Below are 17,030 nucleotides of genomic sequence, written 5' to 3' on the forward strand. Positions count from 1 at the left end.
CCATCCCCTAAGCTTATGGAAGTCAGAATCATAAAACTTTTTCTCAATGTCGTTCCCTAAGCACATTAACAGTATCACTGCCATACCATTTCGGTGTTTCACTCTTCAAAACAATAAGATTAAAAAATGAAAGAAAACCAAAACACAGGTTCTCAATTGCTGAAATGCTACAGGTTTTTATAATACTAACTACCTCATAAATGAATCAGATAGATAGTGAGCATAAATGATAACTAACCTAATCACTTTATTACAGAGGGACTAAAGTTAAACAAACTAAGCCACTTATCTATCTAAGTCACTGATTTTCGTTTGTGTAATATTGTTTCTGCATCATCCTCTCTATCTGGTTAACTTGTGAAGAAGACAAAAAGAAGATAAAAAGGTCATACTAATAGAGCTTTCTTTAGATACCAATTGTCAAAATTGTTCGGATGTTAAAAATCTCTCCTAACAATCAAAGTAGCAAATAGATATGTAAAGAGTTGTATGAAAGAGGTAAGATAAGTAGGTCAATGTTCAAATTTGCAACAATTAAATACTCATACATCCACCAAAGGTATCTTAATACTGAGGCTTGGCTACGGCAGCCATGGGCATTAGACCAAGATGGAGTAAATGGATTTCTAAATAGGATTAACAACAAAACTTAGGATTCTGAAAAGAGAGAAACATTAGAATGCTCTTCATTTTCACACTTGAAACCAAAAATTTAGGTGCAAAGTATATCAGAAAGTATGAAAGGGGCAGAAAACCTTACATGTTCTCCAATCTTTTTACCAACAATAAAATGGGAAGAATGTTTCACCATCTCAAACAGTTTGCCACCTCTTCTCTGACTCCAGCAATAGCTTCAATAGCTTTTAACATTACATTGTGTTTTCTATCTTTGCTAGCACCATCCTCCAAAAGAAAAAGTTTTGACTTATCCTTGATTCGTTCAAGGTGCAAATGCTCTTCATTTTCCTTTGCTCTAAAGAAGAGAGTTCTTCTGAGCATCATGATTAAAAAAAATACAGTCATAAACATTATGATTGCAGAAAATTGGGGAATCCAGACGTTTCAAAACATTTTTTTGGAAAAAGAAAATACAACTTCTTGCAAATGTTCATTAATCATCACATTAAAGAGATAAAAGCTAAATACTCTAGGCCAAAAGAATAATCCAAATTGCATCTGGATACAGAATAAACACACCTATTAATTCCCACTTAATTATTAGTTGTTCTTTTCTAATAATTCCACGTGTCATTCTCAGGTTAATTCTCATAAAAAAAATACATTTTTAAATTTTAGATTTGATTAAGATTTAGGTTGTTAATATATTTTTAAATTTTAGATTTGATTAGGATTTAGGTTGTTTATTTCTTGATTTTATCTTAATTTATTTTTGATTTATTTTATTTTAATTTATTTTAGATTTATTTTTATATTATTAATTACTTTTTATGGTATTTTTATTGAATTTTCGGATATTTAATTAATTCGGGATTTATGAGTTTTTATTGTGATTTGCTAGATTTTGATAGTTTTTTATTAATTAATTTTTATGGTATTTTTATTAAATTTTCGGATTTTTAATTAATTCAGGATTTTATGAGTTTTTTATTGTGATTTGCTAGATTTTTGGAAATTTTAAGGTTAAAATAAAAGAAGATATAAAATATTTACCCATTGAATATCTTTTTGTTTTTTCCTTCACATGAATCTCTTATAAATGGAACATGATCATGTTGGATTTTATTTATTTTAATATTTAACATAATCACTTGTTTTTTTTTAAATTAAATATGTAATAAAATCCTGAGTTAATTAAAAATCCAAAAATTCAACAAAAATACCATAAAAATTAATTAATACTCTAAAAATAAATAATAAGATAAATTAAGATAAAATCAAGAAATAAACAACTTAAATCCTAATCAAATATAAATTTTAAAAAGGTACTAAATAAATATAGATAAAAACTATCAAAATCTAGCAAATCACAATAAAAACTCATAAAATCCTGAATTAATTAAAAATCCGAAAATTAATAGGTGGAAAAGCTGACGTGTAAATAATTAAATAGGTGGAAAAGCTGACGTGTAAATAATTAAGTGAGAATTAATCTCGGAGCGACACGTCACTAACTTGGCCTGTGAGAGCGACACGTCATGCTAGAAGTTGTTCTTTTCTAATATATATAGATATAGATGAGTATATTATCATAATCCCAACCGTTGATTTTTCAATTAATAATTATGATGAGTATTTATTTTACTTGTGACTCGCTAGCTTGTTTTAAAGAAGTCAAATATAGTGTGTTTGGTTCTTAGAAAAGACTTTGTGATGAAGTGTCCACCAATGATTATGGTAATGTACCGGTACACTTTTATTATAACTTGTAAACATGGTGAATAAGTTTTGGGTTGTCTAAATGAATAGTTGTTGGAAAATTAACTATTAAATAGCTATTTATGTTCTCATAGCTAATTTACAACAATTATATTTGATACCATCCGAATAGATGGATTTGGATTGTGTGACCAATCCAGATATGTTAATAGTTAATAGTGTCAAATGGATGAGCAATTTCCTTGTTTTACCGACAAAGGGGATATCTTAATAAAACTACTTGAGGAAACATTGTTGTTGGCGTAGGACCTACAAGACATGGACCTTCAAGTTGATCCATGATGGCAACAAATGAGTGTGGCTGCATGTGGTGGAACTTGGTAGAACACACGCAATCACGTGAAAAGATTTTAATTGTATAAGAAAAATTTGCTGCGATTTCTAGTGAAAGGTGGAATATTATGTGCGGTTTTGGTAAGATTTTTCAATCTCAACCACAAAGTTAGAGAGATATCTATCGGATATACACACCAAATGTATCTTCAAGTCAATGTTAAATTTGTATCATTCAAGTCTCTCTCATCATTGTTGCAATCATGGTAACTTGAGTTAAGTTTGCTTGAACATAAACATAATCAAAATAATACTAATAAATGATAATACTTTTATGATAAAGTCCAACTTTTTTTTGGAGCTTCTATATCAAATTAATCCATAATTTTACTTTAATTTTTACAATCAAAGAAGTTTTATAATTTCACTCAAATTTGTTCAATAGGTATTGAGTATGGTAAATTAATTCCAAATTACTTAAAAATAATCATGTATTAAAATTTAAAATACAAATCTTAAATGCATGCATTTTTACATTTGGTTAGTCATGCTTATATGTAGATCCCAACGACTTGCGACATTTAATTGACTGCGTTTTCCTCGATTTTCAACTACTTGACGTGAAGTGTAAGAATAAATATAGTGTCAAATTTCCACAAAATTTACATATGATTTTGGACACAAATTTTTTTGGCGGTTTAATACCTGCATAATATTTTTTACACTTCATGTTTAACGACAGCAAAAAAATCGCCACTAATTAGCACATATGTAAATTAAATGCCGCAAATCGCTAGAGGTTCGATAAACATTATTGTTAGTTTATATTTTTTTAATGATAGGTTAACTAATATATCTTTTATCAATCAAACCAATACTCTCTTAATTTTTATGAATATTTTAGACTTAATATATATATTTAGAAGTATCTATATATTATATGAAATACTTAGTATAGTTGTTGATGAAAATAGAAAACACATTCACGAATGTTCCCCAAATGATCAAAAAATCATTTTAAAAAAAATGGTAGAATTGAAAGAAAATATCTTCAAACTATTGGGCAAAATGATAATGATATGCTGAGAAATACAACTTTGCTCTCTATCACAACTAATTTTTTGGTGATTGTATCATTAGGCATGGGATCAGAAAGGTTCCATCATTAAACTTTTCTGCTTGAAATTTTTGTTTAATACTAACAGCTGGCTGTTGCAAAAGGATTAAACAAAACTTTCGACAGGTTCAAGTGACAGTTGTGTTATCCACAAAGTCTATTTCAACTTGGGACATTCTCACACTATACTATTGTAACTCTTCTACTACTTTTTCTTTAGTTTTTTTTTTTTAATCTTAGAATTTAAGCATTAATATTCACATCTACATCTGCAAAGCAATTGTAGCCACACAAAGAAAAATATATGAAATGTAGGCTTTTTATCACTTTCATTCATTTCTTCACATGTTTGATGGGATTTTACAAATGAGAATGTCTACCAAAGAGTGGAAACAATTTGATCTTATAAAATTGTAAAGTAAGAAGTGCGAATGGAGCTTCTTTTTGATTCGTGTGGTTTCTGAGTTAAAAATTACAAAATAGAAGTCATTGGAATTAAGGCCAAGTTGGTTGAAAGCAAGAAACTCCTTCATATCCTTCTGTCACGTACTTTGCCAACTCTTTTGCCTCGGATACCCTTGCTCTCTGCCATAAAACAACAAATATATCAATAAACAAATAAATAATTCTACAATTGATTCTAAAACCAGAATCAATTCTGAAGAGAAATTGTGTGAGAAACGAAAGTTGATCCAAACATGCGGTAAAAACGAGCAAACCAAAATGTTCATTTTCAGTAACATAAGACAGTGAAATATTCAGGATTCCAACCTGCATTGCCTCTAAAGAATTTATCTCTGAATTGAAGTCATAAAAGGTGCTTGCTGCAGTGAGCTTCATAGAGAGGAACTGCACTCAAACCAAACATATATATTAAGATTATGTATATCTTTTGCTAGCAATAAATAAAATGCTACTTCTTTAGACTTTTGATCACTTACCTCCACTTGATGTTGCAAGGACTGGACATAGTTTATGATCTCATCCAACATTATTGCCATACCCATAGTCTACAAGTTTATTAATGTGAAAAAGAAAAATAGTCAGAAATTGAATCAAAATTAGAAACATGCCATGATTTGGAAAAGAATTTTTTCTTTACCTTGTAACATCCTGGGACAATGTTTTGCAAGCACTTAAGTTTTTCATTGATTTTACCTCTTCTAACCTGAATCGCAATAAATGAAAAGATATTAGTCCAAATTCATCTTAAACAACATAAAAATGATCTAAATTTAGTCATATTTAATGATTTGATGCAAAAAAAAAATCTTGGCTTGAAGAAGGGGATTCAAGAATTATACCCTTTCTGCTAAACTGTGACTATCAGTAGCTTGACCTCTTCTGGCTCTAACATGAACTACTTGTGTTGATTTCTTGTCTTCCTCTTCCATCATGTTCTTTTTTACTCTCTTGCCTCTTCCAGAGCACTGAAAACATGCAGAATAAATAAAAAGATCAATCTCTGTTGCATACAAGTCAAAAGTAAAAGTTCCATGAAAACCAGTTCAAGGAACTTTAGCATATGCATGTTAGGATCAACTTATTTTTTCTTAGAATCAATTCCGAAACACAGAAGCTTCTCACGTAAGCTTCTTCTAGAATTGATTTAAATTCAGAACCAATTGTAGAACGAATTTCCAAACATGCAGTATATCTTGTTCCTTTATCATGACTGAATAATAGAAAGAAAATTTACATTTTTGATCTTGCTTTCACTCTCAGAAACTGAAGGGGTTGAATTTGCAGAACTAGGTCCACTCATGTTGGTTGCTTTCCTCTTTCTACCTTCATTTTCTACTGAAGAAATAGGTGGTGAAACTGGAGCTGCATTTTGATTGAAATGATGCACAAGGCCTGGCATATTTTCTTCCAAGTTTCCTTGAAATTCTGGTTCTGAGGAGCAAAAGAAGCTGCCACTGGAGAATTGCATCAAGTTCTGCATGTTCAAAATTGAGTTGTCCAAGGTATGTGAATTCACCCCTTTGAGATGATTTAGTAGTTCCATGTTATCAATATCTAAGAAAGGAAATGATGAGGGTCTAAGACTTTGCCAATCTGCAGTGAATTCAGCCATGATGTGATTTTTCAAAAATGAGTTTTGGTAAGGTTTTTAAGTGGTTGTATCTGGATAATGTGGGTGACAGTGGTATTTATAATGTGACATTGCAGCTACATTGATGAATTATAGAAGCAGCATGTGGCAGCTCAAGGCTCTGTAGTTGTGTTCCCCCTGGTTGGCCCCATATACAGGGGAAAATGTTTGTTAACAATATGGGCCCATGCTTTATGAGACAAGGTGCTGCGATATGGGTCCTTGCTTTGTGAGAAAAGCACTGTCTATTTTTTGGAGCTTTTAGAACTTTTAATTTTGGGATCCCTTTCTTTGTTATCTATTATCAAAGGTTTGAATGTAGTGGGAAAAGGGCATCTATATATTTTTGGTATAAAGTACAAACCACATGATATCCAGTCACCCTTCAGACGCGACAATTCTGGATCCAGGATTTAGTCATAGTTAAGACTGATCATCATTCCGCTCAATGTATTTTGCGGGAAACTAGCCTGAAAATTTTTCTCACACATTCAATCTACGTTGCCAACTAAGCTACCCTGATGGGTTAAGAGCATCTATATATAGAAGCATAGTTTGGGTGAGCAGGTAAAAAATATGGACTTGTATTGTATCCTTGTTTTTCTCCCAGTTACAAGCATCTCACTTGGTGAAGCAGAGTTTTCCTCAGTGTCCTGATATATATCATGTACAATATATTTCTCAACTAATCTTTTAATTTCTTGAAGTTGATCTTCTAGTTTGTCAAAACTTGATGCCATATACCATTGTGCTGCTTTAAGTTTAAACCAAATGCAGGTTTAAAAGTTCTTCTAGTTGATTCTAAGACCAGAATCAATTCTAGGGAGAAGTTTCTGTGAGTAGCTTTTGAGTTTTAGAATTAGTTGTAGGAAAGAAAAGCTGATCAAACGTGCTATAAAAAATGTTATTTGAAAGTATAGTTTTAAGCCTGTACATAGAGCATACACGTGAGGAAAAAGCTGATTTGGATTTCTTGGTGAGCAAGTTGTATTAAGGTTCTACCTATCAATTACTACTGTTTCAGCCACACACACTTCATTGTCTTTTGTTTGGTTAATTGTCTCTGATTTGGACTGATATTTGAGAAATGAATGAACCAAACTTTAGAACCACCCTTCTACCATGTGGGTGTCTGCTTGGTGTGTGGCAGCTCATTTAATTCCCATCATGGGATTGATTCTTAAGTCTCCACTGTCTTAAGAAAGCAAATGGGAAAATAGCAATAGTAGGTGCCCTATATACCTAATTGTAGCCCTTACAAAAAATGGACATGGTTTGAACATTTGTAACCATTGAAAGTTCTTACACAAAAACAAACTGTTCTTGTTAGGACAATCTTCCCAATTGCAGGAAAGCCTTACTAACTCTTTTCAGAACCATTTAGCTGTCACTGCTTGATTTGCTATGTTAGGATATATGTTAGCTCTAGTGCAATGGGACATTAGTATATATTTCAAGATAAAAAATGAGTGAAGCTCTTTTTACATAAACTCAAAAAAAAAGCATATTTAGGTTGTATCAAGACAACTGGCATTCAAACACACACTCATATTACAAGAGGTAGGTTTTCTGTGGTTGTTACATTTGCCTATATTGGAAGATATAATATTTTCATGTTATAAACGTGCAAAGAACTTGCCCATGCATTTGCATTTAATCTTTTGAACATAAAAGGCAATACAGCCAAACAAGTTCAAGTTTTGAATGAGAATATATACCATATAAAGATGGCCTATGGATGGTAACTAGTTAGGCTGAATTTACCTAACACATAACAGCACTTGACCTTTGAGAAAACATTTGAAATTTCTCTCTCTCTCTTGATCCCTCCATTCCTTTTTTTTCTCATCTTGAAAGTTAAGAAAGTAAATGTTCATAGTAATCATAATCAATAGGTTTCATTTATGAAAGTAATTGATAAATTTGCGCTCTCTTTCTTGCCCCTCTAAAAAATGTTAAATAAGTATTAAGTTTTCCTTGCTCGTAACATGTTTGGATTGATGGTGACACACAATTCAAAACATGATAACTTCAAAAATTACACTTTATTACTTTTCTACTGCAGAGCCAAACACACTACCAATTGGATCAAAGGTTTGGCAATATTCCACAAACTTTGGCCTAGGCTTACCTTCCTATAGGAAAACTTAAAGAGAGCTTTGTCACAATAGAACAAAAAAGTTAATACTCTTTGGGGTATATACCAAGCTCCAACTGCTAATTGATGGCTTGATGCGATATTCATCCATATTCATTAAAGTCCAGATCTGGTATCAAGTTTTATAACTTCAAATGACAAACTGAGGATTGAGAAAGATTTAGGTCTCATACTACCATAAAAAAAATAATTCTTACTTAGCAAGGCTGAAGCTGAAACAAGTACCATATATGTTTGTTTTAATGTTCAAATGTGAATATCTTAAGCCTATTAAAGTCCACAGGGTTATTCTGCAGTTCATCTCACTATTATGTTTCTTAATGCTAGCATATAACTTTATCTAAAAGCTATGATGCAATCATACACTCATAATTACTTGAATTACATATGAACGATGACAAGTTACATGACATGAATTTAGCTACTTTTGACCCAAAAGATGATTTGATATGATGCCCACTGATTCTTTATACCATATTAAGTGCATCCTTCACCCCAGCTGGAAGAAGCTAATGTCAAAAACAAGTAACGGGAAACAGAGGTGGGATGGAAAAAGGGAAAAGAAAAACAAAATTAGGATATTTGAAACACACAATTCGTTGAATCAATGAGACTTAATAGAGTCCCTTAATAAAGTGATTGTTTTTCTTTTTTACTTGATCCATCAAACTATGATTTATAAAGTTAAATCTAATAAATATTATATTGGTGTGTTAGGTTTGGATATTATAATAGACAATTAGACACTTATTTTTATACAAATAGTTACTCATATATAAATCCATAATTACTGAACTGGGTTTTGGGTTTGGTGGTTAATGAAAGATTATGAGATGTTCAATGAAAACTATATTTCCCCTTTTTTTCATCAATAACTAAATTTCTCATCAACACATGTTGACTCAGTTGGTACTTAGTAAGTACGAATCACCATATTTCCCATGAAAATTGGGTTGGTGGTTAATGAAAGATTATGAGATGTTCATGAAAACTATGTTTTTCCCATTTTTTTTTTATCAATTACTATATTTTCCACCAACATATGTCGACTCAGTAGTAAGTACGGATCACTTCTACTCAGAAAGTTGTGTGTTTGATTATCGTTGTCGATGTGAGGATAATATTAGTAAGCGATTTGTAAGTACATTTATAAATGAGTAATGGTTCTGAAGGCATATCCTAGTATTTGGTGGTGACGGAAGCCAAACCTACCCAAACTTCACAAACAAAAAACTTAACTATTTTTCCCTCTTTGGGTCACACATATTTCCCTTGTCAAAGTGATTAGAATCTCAGCGAATTACGGAATGGTTTGGACCAGTTACGGAGCATGGAGAATGGGCCAAAGGTCCAGTATAGAATAGCATAATTCATTTTCTATTCCATGTTGCAATATGCAACATGTATTGTCTTTCGGCCAAAAAATTGTTTGGACTTATGCCCATTGCGAGTGTTTAAAGAAATCGACCCAAGCAGACTTTTTGTTTGGCCAATAAAATGCAACTTCCATTATTATCTTCATTTATTGGCAAAAATTTTATTATTTTCATACCTAATCAAACCAAGCTGGATATTCGACTTTCCTATATAAATGGTCAAATTCTTGTGCCACACTTCATTTTGGGCGAGTAACTTGTATAACTTTGTCACTCCACCCATCTTATCATTATTCTTGTGTCGCAATTTTTTTTTTTCATGAAGTATATGAATTTCAAATCAATTAGATCAATCTTATCATTTGAAGTGTTATCTTGTGCTTAAACATACATGTTACTACATAAATTAAGAAAATGCAATCATCATCCACAGTTATTATGTGACTGTCCCACCTAAATATATGTTTTAAATTGCAGTTACAGTCGCCCACGATTGTGAACTATGGGTGAGTTGCTGAATTGCCGACGATTGCAATTCCGGTCATGTTGTAACAGAGATTTCAAAACCGGTTACTTTGTGGCTACAATGGTGGTTACAATGTAATTTAGGACCTCCCACCCGTTATCAACAGCAGGAAATGCTGAAAAAGTTGCAACCCATGCACAAGTCAAATATAGCAGCAGTGAAAAACCGTAGCAGACTTTTCTAGTGTATAGTCCAGGACAGACACACATGGGTTTTTTTGGACAAACGGAGACCACGTAGCGAGAATTGACAAGAAAATTAAGGTGGTTATGTTCTAAGATTCCAAGCAGGGTTTCCATAAACAATAACTGCACGCTTTGAGCATGTTCAATCTAATCAGTTATTTAATTTTGTTAAGTCAAGCACGTTTCTGTCACTGTTGCACTTATATCAGCCATCTAATTTTCAATGCCTTGATAGTTGATAGTTATGTGCATGTTGCATTCATATGTTCACGTTGAGAATATCGTTTTTTCTTTTATAAAAACTCATGGACTTATTACTTTATTCTTATTCTCATGCTTTTTTTTTAAATTCAACTCTTTTCATTGTTTCTTGATACCAATTTTGTTTTTTCACAATGGTTGAAGTCAGGTAAACTATCCAAACCTCATACCATAGGCAATTGCTTTTACCTTTGAGCTCTTAGTCATATAAGCATATAATTGGGGACTCGATGATGTTAAAGTTATTTGCTTTTACCGACATCGACTGATTCTTGACACTTAGGAATATTTTAAATCAGTTCCAAATAAGAAATGCATAATCTAAATTATTTATGGTAAAGAATGGGGAAGAACTTTCTCAATGCCAGCATGCATGTGGTATTGATTGATCAGTATGGAATTCAATTCATTTGAGTCTCTTCTTTGACTCAGAACAACTTTAATTTGAGTCTATTGGATCAAGATCCTCCCCTTATGTCACAAAAAATATGTCAAGCTTTAATTTGTCTCTAAATATTCATAGGAGTTTTATTTATTTAATATATACGAAGGGAGAGATTTGCAAAAAAAAATTAACAGTTTCAACATGGGCCCGGATTGATCCCGCGGTCACAACATCTTAATTTCGACTTAGTCGGATGATCGTAAGTTGTTGATAATAATCAGACCGCTCATATTTAAAAATGTTATTATACACTTAAAATAGTCTCTTTCCGATGGAAGTAATTTCTTAATTTTGCTAAAATTCCTACAGAAAATTTGAACTCTTTAACATGATGAGATGATTCTAATCCACCAATTATACAAGCAATGTCGCTTTGCAAAGTATGACTGACAGATGACTCCAAATTAAGAAGTGTCGTTTTGCCAAGAAAGAAAGGTAAGAATAAGATATATACCAATTATACAAGCAATGCACCTATCCTTCTTGCTTTCCATTTTTTCCTGTGCCAATGACTATGGAAGCTGAATGGAAGCTGTCGTATGGAATTTGTAGCTAGCTGCAGTAGGCTTTATCGTTTGGAAAAGTAGTAAAGTGTATAGTTACTCACTTTGACCTGAACTCTACACCAAAATGGGATACAGTATCTTATACCACGTATCTTGCGTAAGCCAATTTACTTCATGTGCGTTCTGTTTCACACTTAGGAGCCTTTGAATCAATTCTTATTTCCAGAATCACTTTTAGATGGTTCTATAGATATATACATATTTGATAATCCACTTAAATAATTACTTCAGTCACAAAATCAATTATACACGGAAGTTACATTACCTAAGAAATATTGACAATTACCGATGGTTTTTTACTATGACCGGTGTGATTCTGTCAGCAGTTTCACAGCTAAACAAAAACTTGTGTATTAGAGGCATGCATGATTGTCGGTACAATAGTGATGGCTAAAATGGGGAAAGTCGCCAGTAATATTTACTGATGAAGTCAATACCCACAACTTTTTAACCCTCAAGAAACCTACATTACCGACGGCTTTTACCGGTTACCGACGGCTATTACAGCACCTCATAACACGAGTTTACTTTTATTCTGCTCAAATCTTGCAGATTATATATGTGCACGCTGTTTTCAAGTTTTAGTGAGAAAGGCCATGTCTTCTTCAAAGAGCATTGCTAGCAGTTCTAGTGAAGATGATAATAATGAACTTAGAAGAGGGCCTTGGACTATTGAGGAGGATAATATGCTCACCCAACACATTACTAATCATGGGGAAGGGCGTTGGAATTTGCTTGCTAAACGTTCAGGTAACATACTGACAAGCCAAATTAGCAACAAATAACAAACTACATGGTTACTAGCTGATATATACAAGATTGTGTACTTATTTCATTGTTTTTTTTAACAATTTTCATGCTAATTCTGATTAGTTTCCTTTCCCTTTTCTGAGACAGGATTAAAGAGAACAGGGAAAAGTTGCAGATTAAGGTGGCTAAATTATCTAAAACCAGATGTAAAAAGGGGAAATTTAACACCAGAAGAGCAGCTTTTGATTCTTGAACTCCACTCTAGGTGGGGAAACAGGTGCTTATCCCATACGTTTAATTCTTGAGCTCCACTAAATGTATGTTTGTTTTGTCACGTAGATGTGGATTGAAAAAGTAAAATTTGGTCACGTTGACAGGAAAACATTCACTGAATGCTGGGATATGCAAATAAGGAAATCATGCCACTATGAATATGCTTGTCAATTTAAAAAATATTATCCTTCCCGAGTTCAACAAAAATTTAAACACGAGCTAAATGTTGGGAGTAGCAATGAAGGAAATCATGCCAATATGAACATGCTTGTCAATTCCAAATTGTTACCCTTCCTCTGAATTTTTATTTCTTTTATGATTATAGGTGGTCACAAATTGCACAGCATTTGCCAGGCAGGACAGACAATGAAATCAAGAACTACTGGAGAACCCGGATTCAGAAACAAGCAAGGCATTTGAAAATTGACACAGATAGCAAGGAGTTTCAAGCACTTATTAGGCGTTTGTGGATGCCAAAATTGCTTCAGAAAGCAAAAGAATCATCTTCTTCAGCCATGTCCATAATCCAAAACCAGGATATTCCTTTGCCTCCTGATAGTGTTTCTCAGTATTCAACAATACCAACACCAATCCCTTGGGAGGGACCTTGTATGAATGAAGCAGGTCCCAGTTATTTGGATCAACATGAGCACAACAATGGTTCATGCAAATCCTTTTCCGAGTCAGCAAATATCCCAAAGGTGCCTCAGCAATTGGGATATACAACTAATCAATTTCATGCCTTAGATAACAATGACTTTGACACATTCACATATGATGGCTTTGAGATGGATACCTTCAAAATGGGAGCTGTAAAAGTAACTGAGGATGTGCAATTCTCAGTTGGTGATTGTCACATGGCAGAAAGCAATTGGGTACACAATGATTTTGCATGTGGCATGTGGAACATGGATGAATTGTGGCAATTTAGAAACTTGCAATAAGGTTTTGGTTTTTTTTTCAGCACATACTATCTTCCACTAGATGCTACTATTCGAGGCAGGATTCATCATATCCTAGTTTGAGTGTTTGACAGACTCTTCCAACAAGACTTTTTTTTTCCATACACAAGACTTTAACTTGATCATGTTTAAGTGGAATTAAACACGTAACACTTGAATAAACTACCCGTCAGTTAGTTTTTTGGAAAAACCCAAATACTGTGTTTTATGATATATGTTATTTTTATTACACAATCAATTGTTGATTAGCCATTAAATTAACTAATGTAGGTGGTGACTGTTTTAAGTCCATTTGTCTTGTATTCCTCTGTTCAGATGAGTACTATGTATTTTGTGCTGAAGTGCTAAGTTGAGAAAAGTACTGTGATGATAAAATCAAGTGCTAATAAACTACTATGATGATGAAATGAAGAGGGTCCTTCAATGCACGATCGAATAAGGGGAGAATAAATTAGAAAGATGCAAAATTTAGAGAGAAACATGTAATGTTGCAAATGAAAAAAAATCACAATTGAAGTTATACATTGGTCTGGAATTTCTGTTTGAAAGAGGATCTTATTTTTCTAAAAATTGATCTTGGAAGAGTGTATAATATAGCATAAGCCAATTGTGTGTGTTATAGACTTCGATCATAATGTGTAGAATTAAAATGATAAGCAGTTGTTTTAATTAATGTGTAATTTTAGTCTCTTGTGAATGTGTAAATTGAATTCTTGAATTTATTTAATCATTACAGTTTAACCTCCATTAATTTTTCATTTAAAATTCATTCTCATTTCTACCTAAAATCTTTGTAAATCGAATCAATTAAAATAATTTGAACTATTTTCCTACTTAAAACTCACCAATTAGATCAATTTTCATCCAAAATAAATAACTCAAATGTTTTAATCTTCAACCCCTAATATCACATCCTACAAACCTCTTCAAATTCTATAAAATTTTCACTAAACTTCAGCTTCATGAACCTTTAACATTTCAAAACCCTCTCTTAGTTATGTTTTCTAGTTCCTCTATTTGGAGAATTTTAAACTCTTAAACAAGGCAATCACTTACTCTCTTTCCCCATCTCTTGCCCTCCCCTTCTCTCAAAGTTTTCCACTCTCCTCTCCTAAAAATTCACAAACACACCCTAAAGTTTTTGGGAGTAGTGGCGCCCTAAGATTTTTCTTTGTGTAAACACTAATGTTGTTTATTACCAGGCGTTGACAACACAAACCACAAGATTACTCACATAGTCACATAGGTATTCTGATTATTATTTTAATTTTAATTCTACATTTAGTTTTTTGTAAAGTCATAATAAACCATTTAGTATTGTCTGTGTGTTTCATATCGTGCCATATAACACTAGTGTCTTGTAAATCATATTTAAATTGATATGTCTCAAATACAAAAATACAATGCCGGATTAGTGTAAACATTTTTAAACTCTCAACAATTATTTGTCACCTCATGTGACATGATCGAATGCTAGAAATTAATTAATTTATTTATTCATACACTCTAATATATATTTTCATTTTTTCTAAAAAAGGAATTAGGGTGAAGAATTAGCTAAATGAAAGGTTATTTTTGTGTTTATCCATATATCAACATTATTGAGAGCCCAAATTAAGACCAAGATTTATTGGACCAAGCCCAATCTTATTCTCTCAATGAGTCCATATAACAAAGGTTTTATCACAAACCCTAATTTTCACATTGCTGCGAAATCTGCAAGTGCTCCCACTCCACTCTTTGCTGCAGATCTCTCCGGTGCTTGCATCTCGTCTAGGTAAGGAGTGAACTCGAGACCCTTTTAGCTTTTTACGCGTTCTGCAATTCAATATTCGATATCAGTGATGGAATGGAAGAAAAGTTTTCATTTTTATTTTTGGGGAATGGGTGAAAATTAGGGTAATTTCCATTGGGGAATTCATATTCACTCACATGTTCTGTTATTTGTGACCAGTTTCTGAAGATGTACACATCAAGGAAGAAAATCCACAAAGATAAGGATGCTGAGCCTACTGAATTTGAGGAAACAGTTGGGCAGGTGATGATTTGAATGTTGCTGTTGATGTAGCTGCTAATTGCACTTTATTTCAATGCGTTAATGTTTATTTGTTGAACTTTGATGTTGCAGGCATTGTTTGATCTGGAAAATACCCATCAGGAGCTTAAAAGTGATTTGAAGGATTTATACATCAATTCAGCAGTGTAAGGATGAGTAGTACTTGCTTCTCTCTGTGTGTGTGTGGGAAGGGTTGTGAGTTTTCTGTCTGTATTTTGACTTGTGTTTGTATTACTGATTTGCAGACAAGTTGATGTTTCTGGGAACCGCAAGGCTGTTGTTATCCATGTGCCGTACAGATTGAGGAAAGCTTTCAGGAAGGTTCATGTTAAGCTTGTCAGGGAGCTTGAGAAGAAGTTTAGTGGCAAGGTATGTTCAGTAGCTTTGTTGTCATTGGTATTGTTTTTTTGTTAGTTTGAATACATTTGATACTGTGTTCATGCTCCTTGCATTGGCCATTCTGATGTAATTATGGCCTGATAGACTGTTTTTTATAATATGAGGAATCTTTCGTCATGCCTGTGACTCAGTTATCGTTTGAATTTATATTGCCTTCTTTTTGTGCACTTCATAGTGAGGTATGGATTTCTGTAAATATGCTTTTAACCATTGCTAAAGGAATTTCAAACACTAGATCACGAGGAGTTTTTTGTTGTAACCTGGTTGTAAAGAGTTATATCCACAAACCACAATAAAGGAATGCATCAAATTGAGTGAAGAGTGTAATTTATTTATTGCATATTGGCATGATAACATCTCTTATTCCTCTGTCCTGAGAAATTTCAATGTGACCTTTCCCTATTAGCTCTTACAAAGTATTTGCCCCTAATTTATTTATTGCATGTTGGCATGGTAATTAGTCTTGACTTGTGAGAAGCTTTAATTTCTTTTACTGAACAGTTAAATCCTATTTAATTTGTAGGATGTAATTTTGATTGCCACTCGGAGGATATTGAGGCCACCAAAGAAAGGTTCAGCTGCTCAACGTCCCCGCACCCGTACCCTCACCGCTGTTCATGAAGCAATGCTGGAGGATGTCGTATTGCCTGCTGAGATTGTTGGGAAACGTGTGAGGTATCGAGTTGATGGATCCAAGATTATGAAGGTAGAGAGCTATATTGGAAAATAAATTCACATGGCTAATCATGTGTCTGAAAGTTATTATCACTTGCCTTTGAAGTTTGCAACTTAGTTTCACCTTGTACTAGTTTTTATTCATCCCTTGTTAATTGTATATTGTGCTTCTCTGGTCAGGTTTTCTTGGACCCAAAGGAACGAAACAACACTGAGTACAAGCTGGAGACTTTTGCCGCAGTGTACAGGAAGCTGTCTGGCAAAGATGTTGTGTTTGAGTATCCCATCACAGAGGCTTAGTTTCAATTCCTTTCTCAGCTTTGAATTTGTTCTAGAGTTGCATATGGTGTCTGCTGGCTAAAATTTTGTCTGAATAATTTCCTTTTATGCTGGATTTCTTTTTTGATTTTTTAAGCACCAGGGACTGGTTTCATCATTCGGATGAGTTTTACTTTTCTTATAAATTTCAGGTTCTTTTCGTAAAACTTAATAGATAATCTTTTTGAAATTAATCTG

General features: G+C 33.0%; 3 protein-coding genes across 4 annotated transcripts; 2 read left to right on the forward strand and 1 right to left on the reverse strand.

Annotated features, from left to right (window-relative positions):
• Window positions 1–4,088: 4,088 nt before the first annotated feature.
• Window positions 4,089–5,990, reverse strand: LOC130712096 (transcription factor BEE 1-like). Its single transcript, XM_057561930.1, has 6 exons — window positions 5,487–5,990; window positions 5,092–5,217; window positions 4,890–4,955; window positions 4,729–4,797; window positions 4,559–4,636; window positions 4,089–4,372 (listed from the first exon to the last, which is right to left on the reverse strand). Exons 1-6 carry the CDS (start codon window positions 5,862–5,864, stop codon window positions 4,283–4,285), a joined length of 807 nt encoding a protein of 268 aa, XP_057417913.1. The 5' UTR covers window positions 5,865–5,990; the 3' UTR covers window positions 4,089–4,282.
• A 5,748-nt stretch (window positions 5,991–11,738) lies between these two features.
• LOC130709952 (transcription factor MYB62-like) lies at window positions 11,739–13,675 on the forward strand. 2 transcript variants are annotated; one of them, XM_057559083.1, is made up of 3 exons: window positions 11,739–12,149; window positions 12,297–12,414; window positions 12,748–13,675. In XM_057559083.1, exons 1-3 carry the CDS (start codon window positions 11,996–11,998, stop codon window positions 13,364–13,366), a joined length of 891 nt encoding a protein of 296 aa, XP_057415066.1. In that variant the 5' UTR covers window positions 11,739–11,995; the 3' UTR covers window positions 13,367–13,675. The 2 variants fall into 2 exon arrangements, with proteins under 2 accessions (XP_057415066.1, XP_057415065.1); XM_057559082.1 differs by having other exon boundaries at window positions 11,745–12,149; window positions 12,297–12,426.
• A 1,344-nt stretch (window positions 13,676–15,019) lies between these two features.
• LOC130711573 (40S ribosomal protein S7) lies at window positions 15,020–16,999 on the forward strand. Its single transcript, XM_057561252.1, has 6 exons — window positions 15,020–15,161; window positions 15,339–15,422; window positions 15,513–15,586; window positions 15,686–15,809; window positions 16,363–16,545; window positions 16,695–16,999. Exons 2-6 carry the CDS (start codon window positions 15,348–15,350, stop codon window positions 16,812–16,814), a joined length of 576 nt encoding a protein of 191 aa, XP_057417235.1. The 5' UTR covers window positions 15,020–15,161; window positions 15,339–15,347; the 3' UTR covers window positions 16,815–16,999.
• The last annotated feature ends 31 nt before the right edge of the window (window positions 17,000–17,030 follow it).

The sequence above is a fragment of the Lotus japonicus genome, chromosome 4, assembly GCF_012489685.1.
Source record: "Lotus japonicus ecotype B-129 chromosome 4, LjGifu_v1.2".
Taxonomy (NCBI): domain Eukaryota; kingdom Viridiplantae; phylum Streptophyta; class Magnoliopsida; order Fabales; family Fabaceae; genus Lotus; species Lotus japonicus.

Excerpts from the sequence above, each read along its gene's own strand:
- LOC130712096 (XM_057561930.1), bottom strand. The coding sequence starts at position 5,864 with ATGGCTGAATTCACTGCAGATTGGCAAAGTCTTAGACCCTCATCATTT. Across the intron at positions 5,218-5,486 it reads GTGAAAGCAAGATCAAAAAT|TGCTCTGGAAGAGGCAAGAG; the intron begins GTAAATTTTCTT and ends GCATGTTTTCAG. Across the intron at positions 4,956-5,091 it reads GTCACAGTTTAGCAGAAAGG|GTTAGAAGAGGTAAAATCAA; the intron begins GTATAATTCTTG and ends ATTGCGATTCAG.
- LOC130709952 (XM_057559082.1), top strand. The coding sequence starts at position 11,996 with ATGTCTTCTTCAAAGAGCATTGCTAGCAGTTCTAGTGAAGATGATAAT. Across the intron at positions 12,150-12,296 it reads TTTGCTTGCTAAACGTTCAG|GATTAAAGAGAACAGGGAAA; the intron begins GTAACATACTGA and ends TTTCTGAGACAG. Across the intron at positions 12,427-12,747 it reads CACTCTAGGTGGGGAAACAG|GTGGTCACAAATTGCACAGC; the intron begins GTGCTTATCCCA and ends TTATGATTATAG.
- LOC130711573 (XM_057561252.1), top strand. The coding sequence starts at position 15,348 with ATGTACACATCAAGGAAGAAAATCCACAAAGATAAGGATGCTGAGCCT. Across the intron at positions 15,423-15,512 it reads TTGAGGAAACAGTTGGGCAG|GCATTGTTTGATCTGGAAAA; the intron begins GTGATGATTTGA and ends TTGATGTTGCAG. Across the intron at positions 15,587-15,685 it reads TTATACATCAATTCAGCAGT|ACAAGTTGATGTTTCTGGGA; the intron begins GTAAGGATGAGT and ends ACTGATTTGCAG.